General features: G+C 37.5%; 1 protein-coding gene across 6 annotated transcripts in view; it reads left to right on the forward strand.

Moving 5' to 3' along the window:
• Positions 1-21228, forward strand: part of ROBO1 (roundabout guidance receptor 1) — a 1064923-nt gene that overhangs the window by 1029811 nt on the left and 13884 nt on the right. For all 6 annotated transcript variants that reach the window (XM_014867639.3, XM_070488682.1, XM_070488681.1 and 3 more), the window contains 4 exons: positions 1381-1525; positions 5209-5457; positions 15085-15491; positions 18489-18641. In XM_014867639.3, the coding sequence (XP_014723125.1) occupies positions 1381-1525; positions 5209-5457; positions 15085-15491; positions 18489-18641 (954 nt within the window). The remainder of the gene's footprint in view (positions 1-1380; positions 1526-5208; positions 5458-15084; positions 15492-18488; positions 18642-21228) is intronic.

The raw sequence follows: 21228 nt of genomic DNA on the forward strand, positions 1-21228 counted from the left end.
ATTTATTCTTTGCTATTCTAATATTTGGTAAAATGATACAAAGATGTGAAATCTGGTGGTAATTAGGGGAAAGAACAAAGGAAGTAAATGAGGTGTAGGAAAGATTTGTGACGTTAGGCCTCTCAGGACGAATGGAGTTGTTACAGCAAATGTGTGCCCGGAAATCAAGAGGAAGGCTCTGAGTACAGTCAGCTCCACAACACATGCACAGCCGTTCCAATACAGGACAACTGAGTGGAGGAAGATGGAATGGAGACCCACAAGCAGAGGCCTGACAATCACAGTTTGTTAATAACGGCCTGTCCCTCAACCCACACTTAGTGTAGTAACATACCAGTGCAAGAACATCTGGCTCAACAAACACTGCCATTTGACTGAAAATTCTCAAGTGACTTTGAAAAAACAAGGCTCGTTGAATATACTAAGACTTGTTTTATGCACCCTGTAACTTGGAGCTGTTTTAGAGAAGTTTAAAAAAAAAAGACCAAGATAATTCCCTTATTTTAAGGGATCATATGGAAAAAATTACAGACTCATTGTCTATAATTTACATAAGAATCTAAAATGTATCATATTGGAGGAGGTGGATAAATATGATTTTATCCCAAAATACCTTTTGACCCAGGTTATTTTAAAATGAATACTCTAAAATGTGCAGCTACCTATGTTTAAAGAATATGCCAAATCTAAAATCAGAACACTGGAGCATTTGAATAATTGGGCTATTTCGAACTTCTAAGAATATCCAAGCAACATCATTTTACTCTAAGCCATAATTTTATAGAAACAGTAGCTGAAAACACTTCTATCTCTTTTTAAAAATCATTTTTCTGCTTCTTTTGTTGTTAGCTATATTAGCTCTTCCAGCAATAATTTTCATCTGCACCTGCCTTTCTGACGAAAACTAGTAATTTCATTGTACCTAAAACATTTCAATGGACAAGTACAAATTATATATATTCAGTGATTTAATGCAGCAGTGGAACTTTAATAGATCGTATCTGTATCATATTGTATTTTAGGTTCCAGCAATTAAATAATAGAAAGGCACTTCAGAAAATATGTCTACAGCTCATTTGTTTTAGATGATAATCCATAATGCAATTAATTGCTGTAAGAAGATCACTATTAATGATATGACTTGTAAAATTCATTTATGGTTTTATTGCTATTTTGTATTTATTTTGCAGTTAAACTTGGAAATGCTTTGCATCTTCTATTGTGCAAAGTTCTGTTTAAAATTAATGAAGAAAAGTGTGTTTCTCTCTCTATACCTATATGAATTAGAAGATCATTTTTAGAGAAAATAATTAACTTGTGGATAATAGAAAAAATTGGAAAGGCTAGAAATAAAAGACTTGCATCTTGTTTCTTTTCAAGGGAGTCAAGGGCACAAGAAAGGGGCACGAACACCCAAAGTACCAAAACAGGGTGGCATGAACTGGGCAGACCTGCTTCCTCCTCCCCCGGCGCATCCTCCCCCGCACAGCAATAGTGAAGAGTACGGTATTTCTGTAGATGACAGGTAAGAAGAAGCTCAGAACTAATGTAAGTGGGATAATATGATTCCTTAAACCCATATTAAGGAATTGTTAAAATCGATCACCAAGGGGAGACTGATTCCTAAGGTCCACGAACATTTGTCTCCGAATAAAACAGTATTGCTAGGTCAGCAGGACTTGAAAACCCTCGTTGTGCTGCCAGAAAAGGAATTTGTGCCTTGGAAGCTTCTTTTAGAACTAAGACTCATGAATCATGGCTATACACACACACAGACACACACATATACATATAATTTACATATATCTATATTTATATATTTTTACATTATCTACATATAATAGACATATATAATCATGCTATATATGTGAGATCACATATATAGCATAAGAGATATATATATATCTTATCTATATATATATATAGCCAGCCCTGGTGGTCTAGTGGTGAAAATCTGGCCCTCTTACCTCTGTGGCTGGAATTGGTTTCCTGGTCATACTGTGGCGGCTGTGTGTTGCTGTGATGCTGAAAGCTATGCCACTGGTATTTCAAATACCAACAGGGTTACCCATGGTGGACACGTTTCAGCAGAACTTCCAGACTATGACAGACTAGAAAGAAGGACCTGGCCCCCACTTCTGGAAAAATTGGCATGAAAACCCTATGAATAGCAGTGGAGCATTGTCTGATATTGTGCTGGAAGGTGAGAGGATGGTGCAACAAGACTGGGTAGGGTTGTACTCAGCTGCACACAGGGTCACTAAGAATCAGAGGCACTAAAAACACACATACATATGTATATATAGATAGATAGATATGATTTTGTGATTTCCAAATATAAGAACTTCTGTTGCACATCTCTAAATCTTCATAAAATAATTGTGTGGATTTATACCACAGCCATGATTTCCTGAAAACTGTTTGCTCTTAGATAGTATCACATTATGCTGAAAACTGCAGGAACTGAAACTTTACTGAATAGTCTCTCACAAGGATTTAACAAGTATAAATAACCTACCTGACGGGAATTAGAAGGTTAGGGTGCATCTTCCTCACTCCAGATTCTGTAGAACAGGACAAGGTACCTCACGACAAAACAGCTGCTCCACTGGTATGGTCAATGGAGGAGGACTCACTTGACATAGAGAATTAACCAAAACATACAAAATCTACCTGAAAATATAGTCTTTTTAGTGACTATTGTAGAAATAAAGACATCGTTCTTGCATTCTCCACAAAACGCAGTTTACTGTTCCAACTATGCCAGGAAAGAAAGCTTCTGTGCCTTTATTTTCCAATCACTTAATTGGTGAATACTGAGCTGTCACTCCTAGGGGAAATTCAGAGTTAGGTTCCTGCGAGCCTCTGGTCACAATATTTTTGTCAACAGATCCACACATAACCTTGTTTTCTGTGTGTTTTTGTATAAAGATGTCTTATTTAATATTTATTGTTGATTCATTTAACATTGAACTCACAGCCAAAGGCACTCGAAGTCATCCCTCAACAAAGCTTATCTAATACTCTTATTTTCTCCATTAAGGCTCATCACAGCCTTTTTGCCCTTAGGAACACTAGACTGCACTTGGGGGCCATTTTAGACAGGGAAATCATCAACATAAAGAAAAAAAGAAAGGGAGAACAATGTGGCACTATCTAGACCATGAGAAGGACAATTGTTTACAGTAGGAAGGCTAAAACAAGAAGGCAGAGTGTCACCTTGTTTGACCTCTGCTAGGAATGTGTGCATCAGGTGACTCAAATTTATTGCCTCTCTGTGCATGTCCACAAATGACCATGAAAGTGCTACAAGTATTGACTTTGGGGTTACAAATAAATTTTAGCGAGTAGGTGAATTTGCAGATATTGAATCTGCAGAGTATGAGGATTGACTGTACTTTTAAAAATTCATTTTCTAGGCTATATTAACAATATTTATTGCTTTTTAATCCACCCAAAAAGAGACTAAAATGAATAAGTTTAACACAAACCAGCAGAAGATGTGGCTGTGCTCCAAAGGGAAAGACTGATCTAACTAGGAAGAAAGAAAATTTCCTGATCTGCTGACTTTTGCTCTTGATCATGACAAATGAGAAGGTTCTCAATCAGGAGGAAGGGTTTTATGGACGTTGGGACCACACAGAGATGTGGACTCCTGGAGAACTGACATGAAACACATGGTGGGGAGTGAGGAGGAGCTGGGAAAGCAAATGTGAGCCAGATTATGCAGACACTTGAATGTCTTATTTAGGCACTTACATTTTATTCTCTAGGCAATTAGAGAGCTATTGATTATTTTGGAGCAAGTGAATAACCTGAGAGTGATTTGTAGTTTAATAACAATTTTGGAAGCAATGTGAGGATGGAGAAGGGAAGAGTGACTGGAGGCAAAGAGATTGATTAAAAGTTATTGCAGTAGCACATACAACAGATTTTAAACAGGGAATATATTCTGGAGGGTTTTTTTTTTTTTTGAGGAAGATTGGCTCTGAGCTAACATCTGTTGCCAATCTTCCTCTTTTTGCTTGAGGAAGATTGGTCCTGAGCTAACACCTGTACCAGTATTCCTCTATTTTGTATGGAGGATGCTGCCACAGCATGGCTTGATGAGTGGTGTGTAGGTCTGTGCCAGGATCCGAACCCGCGAACCCCGGGCGTCTGAAGTGGAGTGCATAAACGTAACCACTACATCATTAGGCCGGCCCCTGGAAATTTTAAAGAGATATAATAGAGATGAACTGGGGAACAGTTTGAGGTACGAGAGAGGAATAAGTCAAGATGACTACAAGATTTGTTTGGATGAGTGAACAAATTCCTATTAGTTTGTGGATACAGGAAACATAGGAAAAAGTGTCAAAAGAGGGAGATAATGGGATTAGTAAAGTAAAAGAAGATACAAAGAAGTAACGTTATATGAGCATCAACTTTTCTGAGTTCAGGTAAACAAGGCAGATGGTGGAGAATGAAAGAGAGAAAGAGGGATAATAAGAACACAATTTATACAGTGCAGTAATTACTGCCATTCTAATCAATGACCATACGCCCTGGGGTAGGAGAAAAGACAAAGGCATGACTGTTCCCAGATCCATCTAGAGCTTCTGCAGAGCTCTAGCAGAGGAGTAGAGGGGGCATTTTATTGTTTCTTGATTATTTTATTTATTGCGTTTTTCATTCACCATCCTAAATGCAAGATAACTACTTCATTTTGTGCTCAGCTGAAGAAATAGTGATCTATTATAATTTCAGAGGAACAGTGGGTTGTATTGGACTAAACAAGTTGATCTCCAATGTACCTCCCTCTGCAAGGATTTTCAGGAGTAATTTTTCTCAAAGTTTAGCATATCATCTCTGGGTAATCTGCAGGACCATCCTTGAGTCATGCTTTAGAGATTATGTTGAGTTGGAGGGATAGAATATATCGAACACATTTGAGAAGTACTAAGTTAAACTATGTTAAATAGATTTCCTTATTGTGTGACTTCTCAAAGCCTATCATATTAAACTGTAATCCCTCAGAGGAAACATATTATATGTAGCAATTCATAAACTTGTGTGACAGTGTACTGATTTTTTTAAACAATACCTCCTTAATGTGGCCCAGAACATTCAGATTTGAAAAGCAATTCAAAGCTGAGGTTCCTCCAGTTATACAAATATTTTATTTGAATGAGCTGAGGTAAATCCATGTGTCCTTATAATTTATTTTAGCTATGACCAAGAAATGCCATGTCCCGTGCCACCAGCGAGGATGTATTTGCAACAAGATGAATTAGAAGAGGACGAAGATGAACGAGGCCCCACACCCCCTGTGCGAGGAGCAGCTTCTTCTCCAGCTGCCGTGTCTTATAGCCATCAGTCCACTGCCACTCTGACACCCTCTCCACAGGAAGAACTCCAGCCCATGCTACAGGATTGCCCAGAGGAGATTGGCCACGTGCAGCACCAACCCGACAGGAGGTACGTTGTCACTAGCCTTCTTTGCTGACAAATCAGATAATTCCCACTCTTAAGTGGCATATGTAGAATGTGATTACATGAAGTAATTTTAATGTCACGTGAGCTTTTTTCCAGTATCATCACACAGTAAGCCCCCGTGATTAACATAGCAAGCAATATTGTTGACCAGCACATTAGATTAATTGATCCCAGTGAACTTGCAACCATAAAATAATGTGCATTAATATTCACCCACTTATGATAATTGCATTCATAAACACATGGAGATCATGTAGTAAATATATGGGTTGCTAATCTTATAACATTTTATTGATGACAAGTGTTTTTGTATCTTAGTTTTCCTTATGCATGGGTAAGTTACTTCTTTGGTCTGTGCAAAATAGATTTTCCTCTGTCTTTTCGAATTAAGTCTGCAGAGTGATTTTTTCCCTCTTGATATATTCATTTTGTGTTGACCTCAGGTACCTTTATTTTGGTTGGGACATTAGGTTGGAATCCTTTTGTCCAAGTTGCTAAATAATTTGTGTGTGTCTGAGACTTTTTTTTAATCTATATATTCAGCATTGCCAACCAGTACATTTTTGTTATACACAAATACTTGTCATTTCTAGCACATAAAAGCTATCACTGCATCGTGTTAGCTCTTCTCTCATTGTTGATGATTTTGTTTGTACTATTTTATTGCCCTTGACAAATTATATTATATATATATATTACTCTCTATATTCCCAATATCATTTGAAACTGAGTATATTATTTGCCTCAGAAGATCTCCCTTCAATATTCTTGAATGAGTAACAAATTCTGGTTTACGCTGCTTGAATTCTGTACATTAAAATGGAGTTTGCAACGTTTATTAACAATTCTATCAGTAAGAAGTTATTACCAAATTCAAATCGTATGCTCTCTAAAATGAAGGAAGTAGTTAAACCTTCTTCTATGTGACAAGAAGGAAGTTGGATGGCCATACATTTAAATTCAATATTATTAACACACGGAACTTCATGAAGACTGAGAACAAATAAGGCATCTCTTTTCCCTATTAAGGTTACAGATCATCTCTGCCACTCTTGTTCCAAGCAAATGCTAATAGAGGCTGTTAGCTCTGAGACGCCTTAGCATTCTCCTTTCATTCTCTCAAATTACCTATTTCTTCACTTTCTCCTCTGTGTCACAAGTGGTACCCATTATCTTCCTGGCAAGACTCATCTTTTGTGCTCCTTATGTCATCCTCTCCACCTTTCTTGAAAACAATAAAAAATCAGTTTATCCTTATCTATCTTGCCTTTCCAGCCTCTTCCACTTTATTCAATCCTTCTTCCTCTTCACGGTTAATCCGATCACTGTTTTAACTTTCCTTAGCCTCCTACCGTGCTCTTCTTTCCTCCTGCTCCTTAGGATTGTTTAACCACTTCTGCCTTCCTAATTCCCACTCACACCTCAGCCCACTGCATTCTGGCTTATACCATTTTGCTTCCATCAGGCTACTGAAAGTAACCTCCTAATGATCAATCTAAAGGCTTCTCAATCTTTTTCGCCCTTTTTCTTGAGCCCTACCATCATATTTTCATCTGGACATCTCAGACTACTCATGTCCAAAACCAAATTCTTTGTCTTTGCATTTGACCTTTCAAACTCGTTCTTTCTCCTCCTTTGTTGGCTATCTTATTTAGAATTATCAATTCTTATTTACCTGACCAACGTAGTAAAAATAAAGCAGGCATGGGAATAGGCAAAATCACAAAAAATACCTTTCCCATTTTGAAATCAGCTTGATTGTCCTATTGTTTAAAGACTTCTTTTACCTTCCTGCCATTCCTGAAATTAAATTATGCACCAAGTCACTTCATTTCTAACTCCAAAATATCTCTTGATTTTGTTCCTTTGTTTCCATTCCTGCAGCTGCTAAGGCAGGCACTCAGTCCCTATCCCTTGAAATATTGCCATATCCTTGAAGGGATCTCCGCTTCTCTTCTCTCTCCTGTTTGCAGTCCTCTCTGCATTAACTTTCTTTACATACCAGTCTGGTAATGTTACTCCCCACTCAGAGTCAAGTCTTACTCTTTAGCCCAATATTTAAAGCCTTTTGCAATCCTTTCCCCTTTACCTACTTCTTCCCTCCCAGTTCTTCCACACACCCTCTTTTCTAATTAGTCTGTTTGAGATTCCCTGGATTTGTCTTAAACTCACCAACATCCAGGTCAGCATTGCCACTTCCTGGCCCACATAGGGCTGCTCGGGAGATAGCAGGAGGGCAGGCCACTCTTGCCTCCCGTTGATGCGGGGTCTGTGAGCCGAGGAGTCGAAAGAAAGATTTCTTAGGCTCTTAAGATCTGGCAGTAGTGCTCTTTTATTTAGAGAATAGTATAGAATAGCATGGGGACAGGACCCATGGGCAGTCAGAGCTTCTGCTGCCGCCGCTTCTGCTGCCCCCGCTGGCATGGGGACAGAACCCATGGGCAGGCAGAGCCGCTGCTGCTGCCCCCGCTGGCATGGGGACAGGACCCATGGGCAGGCAGAGCTGGTGCATGGGGACAGGACCCACGGGCAGTCAGAGCTCCTGCTGCTGCCCCGAGTTGAGGGTTAGGGCTAAATTTAAGGCATAGGTATATGATTCATCTCTTTACAAGACAAAGGAAAGAACATGAAAAAAAGTTAAAATGGTATCAGTGCAGGTGGGGTCTGGTCATTGGGTGATCCCATGACTTTTAGACAAGAATCAAATCGGATTAAGTAAAGGTTAGAAAGGTTAGACGCCACCACCCTAAACCAGTTACATGAGATTGCCAGACAGCAACCAACTTAAGTTCTTGCCTCTGGCATTGATTAAGAGCTTCTAGAGATAAGACCATCCCCCCTTCTTCCTGGCACAGAGAGGGAGGCATCTTCACAGATAGAGGTTTCCCTTAGAAATGTAAATGTTTCCCAACAAGGGGGCAAACAAATTCCACTCCTTGGAGCTGAATCTCATCTGTAGTTTTAAAACTAACCAGCCTAAAAATCCTCATCATAAGCCATTTTAAAATTAAGCAGCCTAAAAATCCTCATCACCGTGGCCATCTGTCACCAAAATCCTCAACTTGCTTACTGTCCTCTCTAAGCACGTGTGTCCTGTACATGCTGTTTCTTTGATCGTCCGGCAAGCACTTCTCATCTTTCCAAGCCCTGTTCAAATGCATCCCCTCTGTGAAATTTTCCTCAGGTCACTTGACAAAAATCAACCATTCCTTTCATTTACTCTTCACATTTGCTATTTGTATCTCTGTTCCCTATTTAAATTAAAAGCTCTTTGAGGGCAAAGCTCATCTCTTACTCATGCCACTTAATTCCACAAAGCTTTCTTCAATCAGTATTTGATGAATGGAATCTGATACTACGGGAGAATTTGGAGTTGACCTACCCCCTGCTGTTTTAGGGGGATGAATACTTATATGAACTTGATGTGGGACATGTATAATTGGGAAATGTATTGGGTACCTGCATTTAAAATCCAGTTTGACTATATTCAGCCTTTTATAAAAGATATGATTTTCAGTCTATAAAGAAATTAAGAATTTTATTTCCAGGATTGTTGCTGGGAATAATACTGGACACTAATAAGAAGAAGATGAAAACCTATGAAATGAAAAACTATTACTGCTCTTTTATGATGAAGGCATAGTAGATAGAAATTTTTGAAATACAGATAAACAAAATGAAAATACAAAACTACCAATGATCTATGTAGTCAGATAGTCACTTTTAAGACCTCAGTAAAGATTTTTTAAATCCTTCATCTCCACAAACACTCACATTGTTTGGAATTTATGATATGCCAATATTATTTTTAAAACTACTCTTTCCACTGAACACTGTATTTTTCCATGTGATTAACTTTTTATTCAAGATACTTATGTTAAACAAATGTGTACTAGAATTTATTTAAACAATTCCTTAATGTTGGACATTTAAGTCATGTCTACTTCTTTGATACTATATACAGTATTATGCTTCCCATCTCTAGTTAAATCCTTGAGTGAAGCTTCTTCTCAAATCCTTCACCTATAGGGATGCCTGCCCCATCAGTAGATGACTTATGTTACTCACCATCCTGCCACTCCTCTGATGATGCACTCATTAGAGATAGAAAACTCTCTCTCTACAGATTTCCTTCTAGTGCTTCAGACCTGCATATCCAACTCCTTGTTCCCACAGATTTTTACTGCTTGGATATCACTCAGAGCGATGCACACATCCACATCCATAAAAGCACTGTCCTACTTCCTACAGCCATTTTCTCTTGCCTGTATTACTGTAATGGTACATAAGTGGTCTTGTTGCCTTTAACCTTGCCCCTTCTTCATTCTAATCTTCCTGCTGCAGGCTGTGCAGAGGCATTTTCCTAAATGCAACACTGATCATGTCTCTCCATTGCTTAAAATCTCTCAATGGCTTCCCATTTCTCTTAGAATAAAGGCGAGACTCCTTAATGTAGCAATCAAGGCCATTTTTGACTGCCCCCTGTGAGCCTTCCCATCCTTACCCATTGCTGCTCCCCTCCTCACTGTTCTGTTGCCTTCACTCTAAGTTTCTTCTAGTTCCTGGAATGGGCCGGTGTTCTTACCCACCTCGAGGTCTTTCCATATGCTGTCCCATCTTCCTAGAATGCCATTATCCCCTCTCTTTTTTGGAGCTAACATTTATGTATCCTGTAGGTCCAAAATTAAATGTCAGATATTCTTCACAGAATCTTTCCCTCACACCCCAACTCTGAAAGAGGAGTCAAACCTATGTGTTTTCACAGCACATAGACCTCCTCTGGCATGGAGCTTTGTCAATTCTGCATTATCATTGCAAATTTAATTGTTTGTCTCCTCCACTGGATTACAAGTCCCTTCAGTTAAGGTACATATCTATTTTATTTAGTTGAATTTCTAACATAGTGCCTGAGTTCCTGTTTCTATTACTGCCTAACAAATTACATAAAACAACCATTTTATTTTACTCACAATTCAATAAATCAGGAATTCTGAAAGGATTCGCCTCAGCGATTCATCTGCAATCCACATGTCTTCATCTGGGCTGTTGGGGCTGGAAGAAGTACTTCCGAGTTACTTTCTTTACTCATGTGTCTGATGTCTCAGTGCTCCGCGGCTTTTGTCTGTTTCTACATGGAGTCTCATCATCCAGGGTCTCTCCACATAGCCCACACTTCTCATAATATAGGGATCTCAGGGTGGTAGCACTTCTTACATGGCAGCTGGCTCCTAAGTAGGCACGAAGAGAAAGTTGCCAGGCCAGTTAAGAGCTACATTCAGATCTGGCACAGTCTCACTTCTGCCAAATTCTTTTGACCAAAGCAGTCACAGGGTCCACTCAGGTTCAGGGGTGTAGAACTAAACCACCTCTCTTGATGAGGGACTGGCAAATTCTTATTCCAGAAGAACATTTGGGATGGGAGATATTGTTATGGACATCTTTGCAAAATGCAGTCTGCCATGGCCTGATACATAGTTAGCTTTATTATGTATGTATGCCTTAAAATGGAATCCTTCCATGGCTTAAAGTATAAAGCATTCCCAAAGCTGTAGTTGCTTGTGATCCCTTCGGTCTCAGAATCTAGTAGGGTCTTCACCATAGTGAGTGCACAGTGAATGTTTAAAGAATGAATACATCATTTTTTACTTTTATGTTTATTGATTAGGGGCATATACAAATAGTGTGATGTATATCAATAGGAAATTACTGAACTAAAACCATTATAACACTACAATATTTAATTAGATAACATATCAGACTTGTGTTGTTATAGATATTGAAATTTTGCCATTCTAATGAACTTCTAGGCTATTCCATTTTTGTCTAAAACTTGGGAAACTAGGGGACCAGCATAATAGGAGTCTTTCTTCTCTCTTTTCAGACAAATATGAAAATAATATAATTAAACTTTTTTACATATATTGTTTCAAAAAGTGTCTGGTAATGTTGAGTTGACTGTAGCTGATAGTAAAAAATCTCTTGAAAAGTAAAAGTGATGTTCATATATGGAATAGGAAATTTACTCATATTTTATTAATATAGACAAACTGAATATGATATAGTGGGAAGGAAAAGAAAATAAGAAGGCAAAGGAAAATTAAATATCTTGTCTATTTACAAACTGGGAAATGGTTAATTATACAAAGTATTGAAGCTTTACCAGTTCTAGAGAAAACTCTCAAAAGTATGCATTTTCCCCCTTTTGTCTTTTGCCTGGTAAATGGTATGTGGTGAACTATATAAACACCTGTTTTCATAAATTAAAGGCATTGTCCCCTTCTTCTCTTGAACACATTTATGAAGGCATCATTTTTGCAGGAGCCTAGAGTGTTGTGATTCGCAGTCATATACTTGTACATTATTTCAGAAGACATTGAAACCCCTCAGGGGGAAAAATCTAGAGGGTTGAGGTTCATTTGTGGCAAGTCCCACTTGATTGCAGCATCTTGAAATAGCTTTTTGTTTTCAAATAGAATATATTACATATTTCAAACTGTACATGTTTATCACACATTCCCTGGGCTTGCCTTATTTGCAGATGGTTTGAATAAATTTTTCTGTCTTTGCTCAGCATTTGTACAGGGAGGTAGTAGTTAAAAGCAGCCCTTGTTTAACATGAAGATGTTTTTGCTCTACAGAATGTGAATTATCCAAATAGAACAATGCCGGCATCCTTTTATAGTGAAGTTGGCTGTTCCACATCCCTTTATTGATGGTTAAAATAGACCCTTTTGTGCTAAAAAGTCTTCCATGTCTTTAAAAAAAAGAAGTTTCTTGTGGTATTTTGGATGTGCATGCTGACAAAGACCGTAAATTGACTTTTAAGTATGGTGTTTTATTGCAGTCCAAATTAAACAAAGGTTTCCCTCCTATGTGTATAACACAATCCATATTGAAACAATTATCCATTTTAATCTCTTAAATAACTTCAGCTTTGGCACATTCTTCATATTTCTTCTAGTGCCACACACAGATGCATTAGAAACCACCCATAAATGAAAAGTAACACATTATGTTGAAGAATGGTGCGTATGTATATACATATATGGATGTGTATATATATTATTATTACATATATGTGTATGTATGTGTATATATGTATGTCTATGTATGTACGTAATAATACCACTCCTAAAAGAAAGGTCATGACCTTGGAAATGAAATGTGTGATTAAATTCTACATTTGATACATACTAGTTGTGGGAACTTTGTCAAGCCCCTTTATTCCTCTGAATTTCAATATCCTCATCTATAAAATGGTATTAAAAGAAGTACCTTGGAAATTTGTCATGAGAATTAAGGGAGTTAATATTGTAAAATATACTTAGCTACAAAGTAGGTGCTCAATAAATGAGTTAATTATAGTATTTTAATAATACTCTATGTTTAATGCTTTCCATTTGTGTTAGTAAAACATGTTTATTGAAGTGTGTCAATTCACTGGGACGGAAAGCAGAAAACTCTTTTCGTTGAACCCCTCCCATCCCATCCCCAAAACTGTGTTATATTGAACTTCCTTTTTTCTCTCTATAGTAAGTCCCTTAGTTAGACCTTGAGCAGATCCTGTATGGTTTTGTTTGTTTGTTTTCCTTTCATTTAAGCCCCTGTCCTGTACATTTTAAAACTATTCTCATACGCTCCCAGACATCCCTTGCAGATTGCACCAGTCGGTGGCTATGGTGGTATGGAGTAAGGGGGCATGCTCTGCTTTTAACTACTTCTCTCCTCCTGCCTCTTTCAGGTGCATTCTCCTAAGTACTAAAGCAAGGAAGAGGAAACATAAAAAGGGCAAATTTAATGAGAATTCAGTCTTATTGGATAGCCCTAATGACTACTCTATCTCATTTTACTCTATGAGTATCATAAGGATAGTGAAGGAAGAGGGCTGGCGCCAACTTACCCCACTGATGAAGGACTCAGTCCTGGGCAGGCATTTGTGGTCCTTGACCAATTTAGCCACCACTTCAGTTGGACTACCAGTCAGCGGCATTTATGCCATATCGCTCCTAGTCTCCCAGGCTGTGGAGGTCACCAGATGACATTAGATCCTAATCTCATCTACCCTCCAACACTAGTTCTTAAGTTGGCAGGCTTGTGAGAAATCTATCCTCTTGACGTCTCAGGAGCACAGAATTTGATGAGGTGCTGTCATGACCCTTCCAAATGATATTCCCCCTTATGTCATCTCTTTAACCTTGCTTAGAGAGCACTGGAACTGTCAAAGAAGCCACTGACTAAGTAGTCCTTCGACTAGAAATCACTATATCTCTTCCCTTTATTGAGGTACTTTCCTAATTAAGGAGTTAATCTCTTGGCCATTCTCCTTCCTTGAGAATAACTTCTCTCCATAAACCTTACTTTCCACTAACGTATAAACGCTCTCTACCTTCTCAGTCATCTCATAGTGACCATGGGTGATGGTGTTGGATGGTAGTGGAAGGACTGCTTCTAACTGATGATGTTCTCCAGGGCTGTGGAGAGATGGCTGAAACTGGTTATTGCTAACTCTGTGAACTTTCGTTGTAGCTATCACTTCAATTTGTCCTCAGCTTTGGTCCTTAACTAATTCCAAGACATAAAGAAAAATGCTTTTAAGCATTTTATTAAACAGATAAGTGGAATAACGGTGAAAGCCATAGACTTTAAAATAGCTAATAACCTTAGTGAAGCTCATAAGTGAGTAATTCAGAGAAAAATTGCTCTTGGCTCCCATAGCACTTTTTTTCATAGAGTAAAATCTAAAGGAAATTGTCATATGCTGAATGTATAAATTTTTAACCTATGAAATTCTACTCTCTGTAGAATGAGTAAATGAATGAATGGATTGAATGAATCCCTTTGCTTGCAATGGTGGGAGTAGTGATGAAAGAAAAGGGAAAGGAACATGTTTATAGGTTTATTGAGCAATCTGTTTCAGGACTGATGCCATGTCTGTTGTCTTTGGTAATACGAAGCTGTCAATAATATCCCATAGGCTTCAGGACAAATACATAAGTATCAAAGTCAAAATAACTACTACTTCTCTTTTTTTAACTGAACATATTCCAAACGGTAAAACACAAGGAGACCTACAGTTAGCTGAGTATATTTCTATTAAACATACTCTGGTTTCTCTTCAGATCGCATAAATCTTTCACGTTTTTAAACTTGAATCTAAAGGTAGCCTAGTTTGGAAGTGCCTCTGGTTTTGATTTTAAATTTATTAAAATCCAAAATAAGGGGCTGGCCCCGTGGCCGAGTGGTTAAGTTCGTGCGCTCCGCTGCAGGCGGCCCAGTGTTTCGTTGGTTCGAATCCTGGGCGCGGACATGACACTGCTCATCAAACCACGCTGAGGCAGCATCCCACATACCACAACTAGAAGAACCCACAACGAAGAATATACAACTATCCACCCGGGGGGCTTTGGGGAGAAAAAGGAAAAAATTAAAATCTTTAAAAAATCCAAAATAAAACTTTGTCACATTCTGATTTCCAGTTGTTTCTTCTGAACAAATTAGCTCCACAGCAGCAAAGATCAAATCAGGGTACTCGTGAATTTATTGGTTAATTTATTCTTTTGGGTCTTAAATAATGAGCTGAGCCATATTTGTTTATGTTTCTTCCTGCAGACGGCAGCCTGTGAGCCCCCCACCACCGCCACGGCCGATTTCCCCACCGCATACTTATGGCTACATTTCAGGACCCCTGGTCTCAGATATGGATACGGATGCACCAGAAGAGGAGGAGGATGAAGCCGACATGGAAGTAGCCAAGATGCAGACCAGAAGGCTTTTGTTACGCGGGCTTGAGCAGACCCCTGCCTCCAGTGTTGGGGACCTCGAGAGCTCTGTCACTGGATCCATGATCAATGGCTGGGGCTCAGCCTCAGAAGAGGACAACATTTCCAGTGGACGCTCCAGCGTGAGTTCTTCCGACGGCTCTTTTTTCACTGATGCCGATTTTGCCCAGGCGGTGGCGGCTGCAGCAGAGTATGCTGGTCTGAAAGTGGCCCGCCGTCAAATGCAGGATGCTGCTGGTAAGTTGTACGCTTTTCACCACGCTGGAAAAGAAAACTCAATGTGTGTATGTCAGTCGCTGATTATCTCCTATAATCTTATGTCCTATGTGAAATGCAGAAATTATTACTGTGTTTGGTTTTTTGTGGGTTTTTTTGCTGCCTAAGGAAACCAAGGTCTGAGAGTATGACATGACTTGATTATTTCCTTTTTCTTGACAAGACTTTTTAAATCTTCTATTTTATTTTTCTTTAATAAGTCCTATAGAATGGGTGAAGCTACCTGGGAAGTCTTCGTTTTTAAGATAGTCACAGCAAATATATACGCAATTTCTTTAGGTATGCATATAGCCAATTAAACGAGGTTTGTGTTATATGGTATTTTTTTTTTTAAGATGTAAAAAGTCAACAGAATAAACTCGTTATGGCAGTTCTCTTATCCCATTTAATTAGACATTCTCTAGGAGAAATAAATATTCAGGGGAGACACTAAACCATTGGAAACTGAGCTATTTCTCCTTAACCCATTCTCTTCACACCCTCTCAATTAGAATATTAATTCAGCTGGAAAGATATAAAGATGTCTGTAACATACATACATTTTCAAGCATAAAGATGTCCCATACTTAAGGTAAACATTGTTAATCTAATAATTTGGAGGGCAAGTTAATCTGAAAACTTATATATGTTTTTTCTATTTTCCCTTTTCATTGCCAGTAGTCTGTTTTTATCACCATATATCCATTCCTATGTTTTAACCCATTTTTACTTATCTCCTACTCCTAACCCTGTTTAGAAAGTAAATAGTATGAGAAAGAAAAGAATTTATATTGAAATCCTAAATTTATCACTTGATTTTCATTTCCGTAGAATGGAATACATACGTATATATGTGTGTGTGTGTGTGTGTAATATATATATGTAATATGTATATACACAATCACACACACACAGCACACACATATATATATACACACAAACACATTCACACGCACATTGTGTGTGTGTGTATTTCTGGTAGCCAAGATAATACAAATAGTAGAATAAAATAATGTAGTCAGCAAGAAAGAAATACGTTTCTGAGACAGAAAAGACTATCACAACAAATCAATAACTGCTATTTTGTTGTTTTATTTTTCTTAATAATTTAATAGATAGTTTAATAACTACCACGTTGGTAGTTTTCCATGTTCTCCTCAGATATTGGATTGGTTATTATTTTTTGTCAGTGTTGAATATATTCAGAGAAAATTTAATTCACATCATGAAGTTATTTCTATATATAATTTATCAAGAATCTGTTGCAGGAAAAAAAAGGTCTAATATCTTTCAACATATTATTATAGAATGCATATTTATTTCAGCCCAGGCCTGTATTTTATGATATTCAACCAAATTTCCTTTTTTTCTCCCAGTAGCTATTGAGTGTAATAAAATAAATTTGCAAATCTACCTATCTTTCCTAATAAATAAATAACATTTAACTTTATATGTAGCTTTTGTTTCTCCTTATTTTTTAATCTTCTTTAAAAAAAATTAAGAAAGTGAAATTAAGCATCTCAAACTACTGCTTTCAGATTGCATTAAGGGTATGTTTCAGTTCATTAAATCAACGAAACATAGAAATAACGTTGAAAATTCATCTGTAAACGACCTTATGCCTCAGGGTCTATGAGTAGGAGATGGGCCTACACAATAGAATAAATAATGGGTTCAGTCTCAGCCCTAATTCTCTCTTTTCATGGATATGTAACTTTAATTGTAATAGTCTCCATCATAGCCAAAGAGAGTTTGGTTTAATATTTTATTGTATTGTAATTTAGCGGCACTTCTGGTTTTCATTTGGCTCATAATTATAATGAACTAAATATGCATTGGCCCCTGACTATTAAAATGTTCTTTTCAGGAAAGGGTTCTGCTTATCATATGACTTGAAGTTAATATGAATGAATAGTCCAATCATGTTGCTTCTCACTTGGCTGCATTAATGTCTATTATTTAATATGCTTCAGTTAGCATCTTTAAATGTGTTGACTTCACTATCTGTGACTTCTCCTGTTTATAGCCAAAAGACATGTTGTCTAGGTCTGTTTGAACTTTCTTGTGGTACAACAGAAAGTTCTGGATTTGTGTCTCTGGAATTTCTAGAAACCAAAATAGTGAAGGCCAAGTATAGGACCAATAGATATTGATTACCATTATGGATTAAATATCTTGTGCCATTGTAATATACACAACATCTCTAAGACAGCCAGAGAACTTGAGAACACTGAAATGCACCATGTCCTATTAGCAAAGTGAGTATCACTGTCACCTGCAAGTACTGTCCCTCTGAAACCAAATAACCAAAACCCACCTCTGCTGCCACCAAAAAACAGAAATCTCTGGAGGGATCACTTTAAGTATATAGAACCAGCAAGTAAACACCTTGTGATAAAAAAGGGTGTAAATAATTTAGGGCACATCTAAATATGTGAGCTAGCTTAATTTCAGGCCACCTTAAGAGAAAATAAGCTGAGAATGTATTAAGATATTAGGCGTCTGCCTTCAAAGAATAGCATAAACATATATTTAATTAAAATAGGGGATGTAATTAGTGCTGTTTATTCTTAGAACATGTATTTCTTAAGGACTCTGGCTATTCTTCTTGAGAAAACAACAGACATTGGATATATTATACAAAAATTTAATTAATATTTTTGTTTAACAATAATTTTAGTGAAGCTAGTTGCAAAAACAATTGGAATATTTTTCTTGAATAAATAGGTGTCATGAACTTGAACAGAATAAAAGTATTGTGGTTAAAAAGAAGAAAAGAGAGGCTGAAAATGCTTTTAAAGTATTTTTCCCAGTGGATAGCTCAAGGAGAGTGACAAAAATCCTATTATTTGCTAGAGCAGTTTGTTTAAAGCTTTTTTAAAAAAAATTAGAGATGTTTCTAGTTTTCATGTTTTGTTTTAATTATTACTCTTGTAATTAAAATTCATTGATGGGTTTGGCTTTGTTGTTTTTCCTCAGGCCGCCGACATTTTCACACAGCCCAGTGCCCTAGACCCACCAGCCCTGTTTCTACAGACAGCAACATGAGTGCTGCCGTGATGCAGAAGGCCAGACCAGCCAAGAAGCAAAAACACCAGCCAGGACATCTGCGCAGAGAAGCCTACACAGATGGTAAGTCCATTGAAATGGATGAAAACATCTATGAATCTTGCATCTTTGCCTTGGCTCTCTATCACTAGAAAATGTGTCCACTGACATTAGAAATTACATTAAAAATTCATTAACAGTAAGCCTCATATTACTTGTAGGAATGATTGACTTCCATATCTTGTCAAGCATCTCGAGTCCTTGCAGTTTTCTAATAAGCTAGTTATTTAAGAAACTAATACAATGTATACTTTTAATATTTTTAAAAGGTTATTTTATAGTGGCAAACAAATAGACGGTATTGTAGTTGATGTCATGGCATAGGATTAACCTTTACCAGATTCACCGGTTAGTTGTCCAAAGTGTCCTCTTTCTTTTGCCCCTCAGAATTTTACGTTCAAATAGAAGACAATAAACTTATTTGAATATCAATTCTAACTATAGCAGTGTTACAAACAGTAATTTTGTGCACCAAGAGGCAAATCGAATCACCTTCCTTCATACCTTTGCATAGAGTATCGACTCTCACTGAGGAGGTAACGCTTGTGTTCTCAAGAGAGCACAGGACACTCCTGCAAACATTGTGATGTTGTCTAGAGAAAACCTTTAATGAAAGTGCCTCAGGTGGCCCAGCATTTATTAAACCGCGACCTTCTCGTTTTATAAAACAACCCTAAGGGCTTTGTTGGAAATTCATGTAGGATAAATTCTCTCAGACTCACCCGTTTTGTCAGCTTCACAAAATTTGCTAAAGGGGTGGGGGAGAAGGGTGTCACAGGCATCATTCCCCACCTCCTGGTCCTCCAGCCACAATCTGATTAGGACTTTCATTACCAGTCAGCAATTTTTCAAAAAGGACATCATTTGCCATTATCATATGAAAGCCTAATATTATAGATCCTTATCCAAGGTTACAAGGAGGGTTTTCTGAGGCTCTTCTCCGTGTGATTCCTGCCACTTGACAGAAAACTTTAATACAAAGCTCACAGCATGATGAGCACAAGTAATTTTGCACTGAGTGGCTGTCCATGCTATTATCTGTATTTTATTTGAAGTATTTTCTCTCACTAGCATCTATCTGATATTAGACTGCATTAAATACTGGCATGACACAGTGCACCTGGGCCTCCTGGCTTCTGCCCAGCTCTCTTTTGTCAGGGAAACTGAGCTGTCAGAATATTATCTGATTTTGAAGGGTTATTACAGTGGCTCTCTGCATTTTGTCTGTGAAGGGACAAACACTAGGTGTAAATCCCCAAACTCTATCGGCAGTTTTACATTTATGGGACCCCTGCAATGGCATTTTATAAGTTTTATAGCTGTTCTATCAGTTTTTATTATCTAGAAGAGAGTGCTCTTAACTGAAAAACTAGTCAAACATCCAACCTTGATGTAAACATGTCTGGGTTGAATACATAAGGGAGAAAATCTGGCCTAAAGCTGTGTGTAGCCCTTTCCACATCTCATTTATGTTTGTTTTGAGGGGCTTCTGGCATTGAGTGATGCTTTTCAAAAATGCTTTAAATAATGTAAACATGCCAAGTTAAAGGGCCTGGCATCACACTTATAAATTACACTAGGCTCGAAAATTGTGATCTGTATTTATTGTCTCACATTCTGCAATACTTATTTCAATGTGTTTGATAATTAAATATAAATTCTAACTAATCTCTGAATAATAGCTATTAAACTGAATGATGAGGCACACAGGTTTTTCAAAGTTAATATCAGAAATATCAAAGAAATATATTGAAATATTTGTAAGGTCAGAAAGTTAATTTGAAATATTTTTGAATTTCTAATTTTTCATTTCATAGAAGTATTATGCAAAATTATCATAGTATATATTATCCAGTCGAAGCCAATGGTTATTTTCTCAAATAGTTTTTATGATAATTTTCACAAAAATAGACAACATGGAGGTATGACTAAAGATATTTTTAAAATTTTAGCTTGAACTTACTTTTAGCATTTTGATAACCAATTGTGTTTTAGTTAAATTTATTGTCCTAACACGTCCTGAAACTTATTCTGGCTGCTTTCTGACTTGGCAAAAAGATAATAATAAAACTACATGTTATTTTATACTTATGACTTAATGTATAGTGATTAACTGAAATCATATAAATGCAGGTACTTCTTAATGCACCAAATAAAAGAAATGCACACACTCTTGATAGCAGTGATTATGACATGGAAACAAAAGTTATTTTCTCAGAAATTGTCTTCTCAAATTACTACACTGCATTTTTAAAAAAAATATTCATAGACCATTTTCATGAAGAAGCTCAATTACAAGCACAATTTGTACAATTATTAAAAAATAAGGAGGGGGGGCGTAGCCTGGTGACGCAGCAGTGACGTGCGCATGTTCTGCTTCGGTGGCCCAGGATTCACCAGTTCGGATCCCGGGTGCAGACATGGCACTGCTTGACACGCCATGTTGTGGTAGGCATCCCACGTATAAAGTAGAGGAAGATGGGCATGGATGTTAGCTCAGGGCCAGTCTTCCTCAGCAAAAAGAGGAGGATTGGTAGTGGATGTTAGCTCAGTGCTAATCTTCCTCAAAAAAAAAAAAAAAAGAAAGGAGGGGAAAAGAGAATTTAAGGAG

The sequence above is a fragment of the Equus asinus genome, chromosome 18, assembly GCF_041296235.1.
Source record: "Equus asinus isolate D_3611 breed Donkey chromosome 18, EquAss-T2T_v2, whole genome shotgun sequence".
Taxonomy (NCBI): domain Eukaryota; kingdom Metazoa; phylum Chordata; class Mammalia; order Perissodactyla; family Equidae; genus Equus; species Equus asinus.